At 39.4% G+C, this 12,162-nt stretch overlaps 1 protein-coding gene across 1 annotated transcript in view; it reads right to left on the bottom strand.

Annotated features, from left to right (window-relative positions):
* Positions 1-4,770, bottom strand: part of MMS22L (MMS22 like, DNA repair protein) — an 84,016-nt gene extending 79,246 nt beyond the window's left edge. The window contains exons 1-2 of the mRNA XM_030447907.1: positions 4,589-4,770; positions 2,543-2,668 (exon numbers count right to left, since the gene is read on the bottom strand). Of these exons, the coding sequence (XP_030303767.1) occupies positions 2,543-2,668; positions 4,589-4,767 (305 nt within the window). The 5' untranslated portion in view covers positions 4,768-4,770. The remainder of the gene's footprint in view (positions 1-2,542; positions 2,669-4,588) is intronic.
* Between the last annotated feature and the right edge of the window lie 7,392 nt (positions 4,771-12,162).

Raw genomic sequence — 12,162 nt, 5'->3', positions numbered from 1 at the left:
AGAAAAAAACAACAAATATAGCAGAATAAAAGGAGAAAAAGTCCCTAGGAAGTTAAAACTCAGCTCTGTTTTGGAGCAGAGAGAGAACATTTTTAAAGAAGCTGCTAAATGTCACTGCAAATGAAAACAAAGAGGTGTAGCACAGGTAAGTATTAAGCCATATTCTGTAACTATTATTTTAAAGTGGTCTTTAAGTACAGTCTCCACAGAAATAATGTGATACTAAAGTGAAAAGAAAAAGCCAGATAAGCTGGGGAAGGAGCTCTTTGCCTCATTTCTCATACAGTCAAAGCAGCAACCACTGAAGGATTCAAAAACAGGATACCTGTATCCAACTCAAATCAAATGGTCTGAAGAAAAAAAAAAATTAAAAAATTGCAAACTAGGAAGCACATCCACAGGGATTCAAAAACCCAGGTTGTAACCTGCGTAACAAAGGGCTGACACAAATTAAAAGTATCACCCTTAGCTCATCCTTCACTGTCAGCTACCCAAAATTACCTTCAGCTGTTTAGGTGGGTTGAGGGTTGGTTGAAATCAAATCTGAAATTCTACATTAATTTTTCAAATATTTCAACCAGGTAGAAGTCTAGAGCAGGAAGACTTTATGAAAGAGAGCAGCTGAGGCTGAATGTCAGAGAGAGAGCGTCAGAAAGGAGACACAGAGAGCAAAAAAATTGACTCTCCACTGAACTGTCAAAAGACAGAATACAATAAGCTAATACAATAAAACCACAAACTAGTCATGAGAAGCATAACAAAGATACCACTAGTTGTCAGTAAAATTCACTTCCATTTCAATTTGCATTTGTACCTCAAAGATTGGTCCTCATGGTCGTTAATCATGAAATAATTTCATCAAAAAATAAATATTCTGACTAGTACTTCTCTTCAGTAATCAATGATATTTTGTCTTAATATACCCACTTAAATGGTTACATAGCTCCTATTCAATTTGATCCACACATCTTCAATTATAAAAAACCCAAAAAACTCACAAGTAAAAATTCTTCTCACTGTGCAATTGTTTTAAACTTGTAGTTCTACTGTTTAATATTATTTATTACAATACTTAATCTTAAAACCCAATAATATTTACAGGAAATTAAAAATACTAGGTTTCTGCATTTAAACACAGATATTATCTGTACTTTATAAATTGAACTATTTACACGCATCTTGTCCTCAAGAATCACCACTACTTGTATTTACCAAATAATACTTCCATAATGGAAAAAAAAAATTCTACTTTGAGTTGCCACTGGTCTATAAATGGAATCATTCCATTTTATTGCTGAACAAATGAACTGTAAGAGACTATCTTTGCAGAAGGACTTACCTCACTAAAAGAAAGCTTAGCAAGCAAACTCATAGCCAAAAGTGAGCTGAAATCCATTTAAAACATGTATAGCTTGAATAACTTGAAAAAACACAAAAAAATATACTATGACTTATGTTCATCTCTATTATAACTAGAGTGCAGTTTGTATTACAGAAAAAAATATTTAATTCAACAGAGCAGGTACTTCACTGTCTCACTACCCAGTGATTTTCTGTTTACTAACAGATCAGACTAAATGCTGAAAGAGATACAGTGTTTCTTTCAGCTATCTTCCTATCTCTTTCATTTTCAGATTTAAAAAAATAGTAAATTTATATCACAGTGGAGTCAAAGCTTGCATCAAATATGCAAAGCTAAATAGTACTGGTTTTATTATACCTCCTGCCATCCATGCTATTGTGTTTCAACAAACCAGACCCCATTAATGATGTTTCACATCATGCCCTTGGTCATAACCTAAAGGGATGGAAGAATCTGTTACAAAGAAGGGAATGATAGAATATATCCCATATATTTGTGGAATGACAGAAAAGCTGCTCTCCCATCCACTCTCTGTATGTGCTGTACATCTTAAGGATTATCAGTAGCAAAGAGGATTATCAGTGATCTGTGTATTTGCATTGACCAGATTAAACATCTACACTGAATTAGTCAAACACTGAGTAACTGTATCTGAGGAGATTGCTGAAGCTATTCTAATCCAAACAATTGAAGAAAGTACTGCATCCAGCATTTACAGTATTTGATTTTTAACCTGCACTTTTCTTTATGCTCCAAAAAAGGACTTAAATCTTCAAAAGGCAACTTTAATTATATGCCTTGCACCACCTCATTCAAGAAAATTTTCTATAGTTTATTCATATATTCTGAAGTTGGAGCCTTCTAAATTAATCACAACACTGGTGAAATAACTATACTTACCAGGTTTTACCTGGTGATGGCTAAGATATGCACCACACTGTTTAGAAACTTAAGTGACATAAAATAAAAAATCTGTGACAAAAAATTTACTTCTTCCCATAATTTTTTGTGTCATAGCCAGTACTCACTTGACTTCTAAATAAACACAATAATCTTTTTAGGTGTATTTGCATATCCCAGTCTTTTATGATTTTACTATCAAAAACGTTTTGTTACACATTTAGGAGGGGTATAATCACAGAAGTGGATTAATGTTAAAATGCAAAAACATCACCATACCTAAGTAATCCAAAGAGAAATTCACAAGACTCAACTAGTGCCATTTCAGTGACCCATGGAAAGCCAAACATTTCCACTACATCTTCTTCATAGTCAACTGGAGAAGGATCTAGTCTCAGCAAAACCCTGTAAAAGAGGCAGGAACATTCATAGATTCCCCTGTAATAAACTGTAGAACACAGTATCAACAGATGGCATATGTATCACTGATATTTTGTCAACATATCAGCAACATGTGTGCTACAGACAGGAAGGAAAAGCAGTGCTCTGGAAAAACAAACTAACACCTTTTATAGCAACGTAATATATAGTACATAAAATATGACAACTCCTAGCTTCAAGAGCAATAAACCATGCTATAGTTACATGGCACAGTATATTTTAGAAACAAAAATTAACTTAACACCTTGATGCATCTTCAGTATTAGAAAGGGGCCACGACAGCATATAGACTGTCCTTAACAGAAGAGGCTGCTATGTTAAAAAGTTTTACTGTAAGTGTATGTTTGGAATTCATCTCAATGTACCTCTAAATGCCTGATAATTAATGTCACAACATATATTTGCTCCTTCATATACATTTAATAATATTTATATAGAATACATTGATAAAAGTACATTAATAAAAGAATACTTTTAGGTAAGTGAACTCATGAAGGCCATAATATGTGTCTGCACTACTTTAACACTAGGCCATGACTACCTTTTGGTCTGTCTAAAAAGAAAATAAAATCAGAACTAATATTTTACTTGAAGAAAATCAGACATCTGTATAGATTGGTAGAAAAACACAGATTATGCAAACAAAAATATTACACAAGTCTGCTTTCCAAAAAAAAAAAAAATCACAAAGATATCAAAGCAAATTGGTTAAGAATTTTCCCACCGACTTCCATAAAGTACTTCAGGATAGGTGAAGCTGAATTCACTAAGAGGCAAGAAATATTTCTACCTCTAAAAATAATAAAAAAAAAAAAGTATCAGGCAAGCACTTGGTTTTCATTACACACCAAATTCATAGTCTTCTGGAACTGTGCACCATGACCAGTTCAGTTCTCAGAGGCAAAAAAAAGCATCTGCTGAATACTCTGCTCTATCTTCCACAAAATGTCGTCCACTTGGTAATTGCCTAAACACTGGTCTGTTTTGAAGCCTTCAGCAATTAAATCCAGTTACTGCTGTTCTAGATAATGAAGACAGAAGAGTCCCTCATATGCAAGCTTTTCCAAGAATTTACAGTCCAAGTAGACAAGTGAATAAATGACAGAACAGCATTATTGTGACTGTAGTGATATGGGAAACTTGTACGTAGATAAAAGCTCCTGAGTGAGATTTTACATGAAATAGTTTCTGTCATGAAATGCTCTTTTGTCAAAGTGGAACGCTCTACTACAAAGTTCATGCAGGCATAGGCTTTCTCAATCTTATACTTCACATTAATTTCACTAAATGTGCTCTGATCCAACAACAACAACAACAACAAAAAGGCAGGGAACACGGAAAGTGCAGCAAAATCCCTTTAAGGACTTTACAGAAAAGGCTGTAGAAATTAAAGTTAAAAAACTCCAAAGTAACAACACAAAATATAAAGCTTGGCAGGAGGACATACAGACAGAATTATGCTTCTGCAGAAAAAAACCTAGATGATCCCTGCAGGATCAGCAAACGGCACATTTGTTACAAATGACAGTCCCAGCAACTGGGGAAGCTAGGCAGAGAAGGTTTGTTTCCACCATGTGTGAAAGAGCTACCATTGAATAGAACACGTAATTGGAAAAAGCAGAGATGCAGCCTCCTCAAAACTTTATAGGGTCTTGTGTGCTGTTGCCAGTTTTGAAGTGCCCTAACAGGCCTGTAACGGGTCCTTTACAATAAACTGAGATAAGTTCACAAAACTAGAAACTGGACCTAGAGCACTGTTCAAAGCTGATCTCAGGATCATAGAAGATGAAAAATAAACTAACTGGGAAACCCTGCCAGCATTTAGAGGCATAAAACACCAGTGGAAAGAACATTTTTGAAGGGTACTCAAAGAAATCCTCATACCTCTTGAGAGACCCGCTTGCTAAGTAAGACTCTGCAGAGAAGCTTCTCCCCCCATTTTGGTTGTCAAAAGCGCAGGAAAAACAAGGCGGGTTTGAGTTCTCATTCTCCATTTCCATGGCCATCTCCAAGCTTTCAGTGAGAAACGGGGGTGTGGAGGAAGCCACCAAGTCATCATCCATTGCTTCCACCTGATCCAGAAAATAGAGAAATTAAAAATCACTCATAGCATTTCTCTGAATAATTTTCTCACTGGTAGAATGTCTCATAATGCTTCAGCTCAACTGAGGACACAGACCTGACTAACATCAAACTAACAGAGAGACACCACCAAGAAAGACAATCATGGTCTCATGCCCTGCCACCCTGCAACTTTTCTTCCATCACAACCTGTTCAGGGAATAACATCAGTGAAATGCTTACACTACAAAAAAAAAAAAAACAAAACAACAAAACAACATAGTTCATCATCATCTGGTTTAGCTTGCTAAATTAACTGCTCATGAGCTTAGACTAGCACGAGGGCAAAATAAGAGAGAGAAACGCATTACAAGGCATGATCAAAGTACTTTAAGCAACAATTCATTTTGTGACCAGAGTAGCTATGCTATGAAAATACATCTCCCATTAAGCTACCAGTTGTCCGTGACTTTAGGGCAATATTATAGAACTTCCTTCTAAGAAGCAGCAAATAAACCCTACATGATAAAGATGGGACCTTAAAAAAACTTAAGTTTCAAATCTCAGAAAATGATTCAGACGTGGTTCAAGAAGGAAGTTTCTCTCAAAAAGAGTCAGACTACCCCTGAATCTGAAAAAAAGAAGCAAAACAAGAAGGAAGATTATGTCCAAAATAAGGTCACAGAATACTTGACACTAGGCTATGAGTCTTTTATAAAACCTATGAGGAACTAGGCAACAGGTAACACAGAGTTCTACAGAAACAAACAAACAATATTATTGAAACTATTAAACCCCGAATAGTTTTTAATTCGGCAGATTTTTATAATGCTCTTGCAGAAACCAGTTCACACCATGCCCAGAGGCTGGCAATACAGAGGCTTGACTGAAATAATGAGCTGAAGGGAAAAGAAGAAAACAGTTTCTGTCCTACTTTCCTCCATTCACCCCGATTCCTGCGGTGAAGTCAGCTGTGCAGCTGCAGCAGTGCAGCCCCGAAGCGGAGGGCTGGAAGGGCTTCAGTGCTTCAGGACAACAGCTGGACCCTATCTAGAATGGTGTTAGCACAGCTGGCAAAGCTAAAGGTACAAGCAGCTAAAGAGAAAGCCCTGTATCAGAAGAGCAAAGAACGTTCAATTTAGGGTATCAAAATCGCCCCAGACAGAAAACACTGGGGAGAAAACAACCAAACCAAAACCAAACACAAACCAACAAAAACACAAAAAGCGCAGCTCTTCCCGGGCGCAACTCACGCCAGTTCTGCCCTTTTCTACCCCTGGGTCATAGCCCTGACCCATCGAACGCACCTCCTGCCTTTAAGCACCGCGACCTTCTCGGACGGCCACGCTGGAGACCGATCCCCCGGGGGGCTGCACCCCGCGGGCAGGAGTTGCAAACCGGCGGTAGAGCCTCCGGGAGCAGCCCCCCCGGCCTCCTGCCAGGCACGGAGGCACGGCCACCAGGCAGCACACCGCCGGGGATAGCCAACACCCCCCAACAACCCCCAATACCCTCTTCCCGAAGGCTGGGCCGGCCCCGGGCTGGGGGTTGATGCATCAGGCCCGCAAGCCCGCAGCGGAAGGGGACGGGAGGTGACAGCAGAGCCAGAGTAGGGGTGAGAGGAGGGGGGCAGGGGGTACCTGTGCTATGCCGGAGACTCCGCTCCCCTTCCGCGCCCGGAGTCTTTTCCGTACGTCCCGCGCGTCACCGTCAGCCCAGCACTGCGCAAGCGCCGCGGTGCCGATTGGCCTCCGGCCGCTCCTCCTTCCCCCTTGCCCGGCTTCTCCGCCCCAGGAACGGGGGGCAGGTCCCCTCTCTCCCGCGCTCTTTTCCCCGCCGCCGCTCGCCCCGCCCTTTCTCCGCCCCCTGAGCTCGGAGCGCGGTCTAAGCTGCCGCCCCCGGGGCGGATTCTTCTGGGGTTGGTTAGCCTCGTCTCTCGGGGATGTCGTTGGCCCGGTCTTGGCAGTGCCGGTCGCCCCTGGGCTCCTGCCCGCCGACTGTAGGCACGGCTGAACCCCGGCCCGGCAGCCCGCAGGCCCTGCCGCGCCTCCCTCGGCGTGAGCTCCTACTTGCTGGTCCCCGCCTTCCCATCCTTGCTCCCCGACCCCTTTCTTTCTCTCTCTCATGGTGTGGCCACGTTTCCCCGCCCTTGTTGGTTCTCAAGGTGTATTTTACTTCCCCACTTCTTGACACTGAGGTCAAGTGTCCCCAGTCAAGTTCCCCAATCCGCCTCCAGCTCTCAGCATCCTTCAGCACTCTGGTGCTCAGCCTTGTGTCCCTTGGCTGGCTGCTCATCCCAGGCTGGTTCTGGCCACTTCTGACCTGAATGTCACCATCTTACCACTCCTAATAAGTGTCCCAGGTCAGTCTCCCGCTGCGAAACCTTTGTGTGCTTCGCCAGTCCACCACCATTTTAGTATTTCCTTCTCACCTAACTTGTACCTCCACCTCTTTTTCTTCTCCACTGCCTTCATTTGCTCATCCCTGTACTACCTCAGAGCCATTGGCTGGATGTCCTGTTTTTTTTCTGATGCCTTATAGACCCCAATCCAACTTTCCCATGACTGTCAGGTAATGCTGCCTTCTCAAGACACCAGCAGTTCTCCTCAAGCACGGGAAGTAGTGTTTAATACATTTGAAATTCAAGCTGGCATACCACTTCATTGGGTATGACAGTCACAACCAAACAGGGGCCAGAGAAAGTCCTAAAACGTGTCCCTAGCGTGACTTAGTTCAAAATGCATTCTGTGCACCTAGACTCTTCTGGGTCTTTGTAATAATTATGTTAGTATTTTGGATTGCATTGGTTTGATTTAATTTTAAAGTGCCCTTCCAATTTCGCTTATTTTTAGGGTGTAAATTAGCAGCAGAGTGTGAAACTTCTATTTCCCACAAGAAAGTTGCTATACAAAGTTTTGCTGTTGCTGCTACAGTTTGTTGTGAAGACTCTCCTGTGATTAAAAATGCTTCATTTGCTCCTGTGTCTGTAAGAATCCCTCATTTCCTTCTTTGAATTCCCATCTAATTAAAAAAACAGCACATCATGGTTAAATAAAACTGTACCCAGCATAACCCTGATTTCCATATGCAGATTTATCTGCACTGACAACCCCCTCTCCCTCTCTTAGTCTTTCTGTTTCCTCTCTCCCTCCCTCTCTCTTTCTCTCCCCCTCTCTTTCTCTTCCTCTCCCTTTTTGTCTCTCTTTATGTCTATTGCATTATGCCTGAATAATTTTCAGCCTTTTTTTTTCCTCCCCTCTTGCACACACACGCTACAATAACTAGACAAAGATGCAAGGTGGTTGCTGCAGTCCCTTTCTCTAGGACAAAACCAAGAAAGCTCGTGATTGCCATGCCACCTTTCCTTTTTTTTTTTTTTCCTTTTTTTTTCTTTTTTTTTTTTTTTTCCCCACCCATGCTCGGTGATTAAACTTCCACAGGATGGGGAAGAAAAAAGAGCTGGAAATTAAATAGAGATGAGGAAAAATCCCATTGCAGCAGCTGCAGTCAGTAGTGTCTGCTGCCAGATGTGCTGAGGTTCCTGGGGTCCTTGATACTAAAAGGCAGTATTAAAATATTTGGAGACAAAAGCTGCATCCTCAGTGATCATTTTCTTTATTTAACATGGCAGCAGGCATTGTGCGTGGAAAAATCAACATGCTGGATGTTGAATTGGACTTTTCTCCTTTCTAGGATGAAAGGATGTTATCTATCCCGTGCCAAGAGGGAACAGAGGTAAGAGAGCTGATCCAGCTCCTGCTTTTTCTTAGAATATTTCCTAAGCATCTTTTCTAAAACAACCTTTCTCTATGTTGATATATTCCTATGTTTCTGTATTTGTGTATTCAGTTTCAAGTCAGTAAGTGTTAATGTTTTGGGTTTTTTTCCTGTCTTTATATCAACCCAGAGAAAGTTAATTCACAATCTATATTCAGAGCTGTTCAGAAGGGTCGTTTTGTGGGGTTTTTTGAATACGTTTTTGTTTCCAGAGAGGACTTCAGCAGTGACATCATGGTCGGCTGCTGATATTAAGACAGATTTTTAAAGTCTTTTTTTTTTTTTTTTTTTTTTAAATTATTTAAAAAAAAAATGCCAGTAACTTTGCAATAAGAAAATGTGCTGGAGATTCAAATGCTCTATTTTTCAGTTGCACTCTAAAGATTGAAAGTCTTCTTAAAGTGATAGTGAGGGCTTTTTTATTATTATTGTTATTTCTAGCACGGAAGCGATGAATGCTGCATAATTAAGTACAGTATTTAATTTGGCTGTTGTGAAGCAAAAGAATAAGGTAATAATTTTTATTGTACTAATCAGACTCAAGATGTTCTCTGTGTTAATTGGGTTAAAAAAATTGCAGTACTTATTAGAAATTCTAATTTCACAATGCAGCACTGACAATAAGCTCAGCCAGTGAATTATTCACATCTTTAATTTGCTCTCTTAATGACAGTGTTCTGTAATCAGAGTGCAGAGACTGCTTCCTATGCATTATGTATGATGTTCAGGACTTAAATGCAGGACATTATGAAGCCTCTCAGTGGCTGAGTAATTAGTTTTCCACAAGACAGGGCTTAGATATTCACAGATAAAAGTCTACAGTTGAGATAATGTTAAGGTGGTGACTCATGCTAACAAAAGCAGGGAAGTTCAAATTTAATACTGAAACTGCTCTCCATTCTCCCTCATTGTGCATAGGTGCAGGGGGAGGGGAAAAAAAGTCTTCAAAACTAGCCTGCCATGGTGAGTACACTGGGGACAGCCCAAGGGGGAAGCCTGGGGGCTCATTTCACTTTTGGCAAATTTACTGACTGGAGGGTGGAAGGGGAGTTGCATTTTTTGCCCCCCCCCCCCCCCCCCCCCCCCCCCTTTTTTCTTTTTTTTTTTTTTTTCATGGGAGCTACTTTGTTATGTGGAGAAACTTGGAGAACACCTGATGGTTGCTATCCTGCTGTTGCATTTATTTCAGCTGTCTTGATCCTTACTGTTTACACATTTTAGAAAAAGTGTTATTTTTCTAACAGTTTAGGTCTCACCTATCAAAAAGGTGACTCACAGTGCAGATTTATTCTTACTTCCTTGAATTGTTTACCTGGTGTTACATCAGGTGGTTCAAATATAGCGCATATGCATGGTTGTGTAACTTTCCTACTTCTATATGCATCTTATTAGAGAATGAAGGCCAAAAATATTGAAATTCAACTGGAAAATGTTACTTTTTACATAGCTAGTTGCTGGTCAGTCTGGCAGCTGTACCTTTGTCTGGAGTTCTCACATTAGACCAATCATAACTTTTAACTGGAAACAAGGTATCTAACTAGAGAAGGTCTAAACACTACACTGAAACAAACATAATATATTTGCATTATTAGAATTCTAATTATTAAAGATGATCTACCAGTTAAAGATTTAGGCTTAAATTCAAAATAACTTACTATGGATCCCAACTAAATATTTAAGTACAGATATGGGATTAAGAGTCTTGACTAGAACTAGAATCTTAAAGCAAATTATTTTAAAGCTAATTCCTAAAAAAAAAAAATCACCAAAGACTACGGGAATCTGGTGTTACTAACAGCTGTTACGAATGTTGCCTGGCCTTAAGGACATGGGACAAGTTACTGCATCATTTCTTAGCAAACAAAGTGGTATGTACAGTGATGGGCTTAGCATTATGTTTATGTAAGAAAGTAGTTATCATTAAACTGTTGAATTGTGAAGCTGCAGATTAGATGAATGTAGCTAGGTGATCAATGGCTAGAAGATTGTATTAGAATCCAAGTGACTGTTTGAATCTTTTGCAGAATATGACTTTCATTCAAAGTCAAGATCCCACAGCAGCTGGTATTGTAATATGGTATCACTGTCACTACATAGCTACATTTCTTTGGTTACTTCAGTGTAGTATCATGCAGTTATAAAGGACTCCAAGAAGGTGTCATGCTCACCTCTTCGTTCTTCCTTCAAAGCAAGGATGGAGAAAATCTTTTAAAATGAATGCTTGCCTGTCTTCATAAAGGTTTTTTGTAGTCACTTACAATACAAAAAGTACACTATTCTAGCATTTCACTAGTCTTCCCATTAGAAAGGTTTTTCTGAATTCTGATCTTAAACTTGCTAAAAGTAGATAACTTGAATCTATTACTTTTTTCATGGTGATTATAGGGAATTTATTTTCTGTTTCATTGCAACAGACTTCTACATATTTGAGATTCTTAGTCATGTGTTCACTTCTCTTAACCAATTCCAATTCATAGTATTCTTCTTTATATATAAAAATGTTAATTTTTTTTCATGTACTTCAAATCATTAGTTCTTGTTCCTCTCTTCTGGCCTCTCCCCTTTTCATTTTTCTGGAAATGCACTGTTCCAGACTAAAGCACGGTACTCCAGCTGCCATGGAAGTTCTTCATTATTACTGAATGAAACATAGTTTGTCACTTCTGTTGTTTTCTTAAGCAAACGTCAACAAAATGACTTATACTTTATGGGTTCAATGGAAAAAAGGTTAGAAAATTATCCAATTCTAACTATCCTAGCTTTTCTATAAGGGCATGTAGTGATGTCTTGGAACTTGAAGAGGATAGATTTAGGTTAGACACCAGGAAGAAGTTCTTCCCTGTGAAGGTGGTGAGACACTGTAACTGGGCAGTTGTGGATACCTCATCCCTAGAAATGTTCAAGGCCAGGTTGGATGGGGCTTTGAAGAACCCAGTCTTGTGGATGTTGACTCTACCCATGTAGGAGGGTTGGAACTAGATGATCTTCAGGGTCCTTTCCAACCCAAAGCATTCTATGATTCCTTAGGGTCATTCCACATCTGAGTTGTATAGCTGGGAAAGAGCAAATTCTTGTCTGCCCATTCTGTGAAAGTGGTGGTCAATTAATTTTTATCTCAGAGGAAGGAGGGGCCTGCTATCATTCCTAGATCAGAGGAATACTATCTTCATACTATCCTTGAGTTGTGGAATGGGAAGAGAACATTTCTAAAGCCGAAATGGAAGAGTCATGTGTCTAAAGAATTAAAGATGTTTCTAGGGGATAAGGGCTAATATAATCTGGTCGTGAGGACATAGTGGCTACTAAGGAAAATGTTAAAGACCTTTTTATGATTATACAGGTATGTACTTAATGTGTTTGGAATGTAATTCTTTTACAGTATGCTTACTTGCCTGTAACTTTCCTCATTCAGGAATATTCCAAGTTTTTTTGAGTCATCTGATTCATATTTCTGTATTTGTCCTTATAAAAAAAAGCGAAGGAAATATTTTTAAATAAGTGTAATTTTTAGTGCTATCTCTAATAAATAAGAAAAGTCCAACCATAATATATTTTCAATAGTAGTATTTTGTGCTTTTGTTTATATTGCTCCTGGCTCATTATAGATATTAGGGTCTGAA

The sequence above is a fragment of the Calypte anna genome, chromosome 3, assembly GCF_003957555.1.
Source record: "Calypte anna isolate BGI_N300 chromosome 3, bCalAnn1_v1.p, whole genome shotgun sequence".
Lineage (NCBI taxonomy): Eukaryota > Metazoa > Chordata > Aves > Apodiformes > Trochilidae > Calypte > Calypte anna.
Note: the sequence above shows the minus strand (reverse complement) of the source record. Positions and strands in the feature narration are given on the sequence as shown.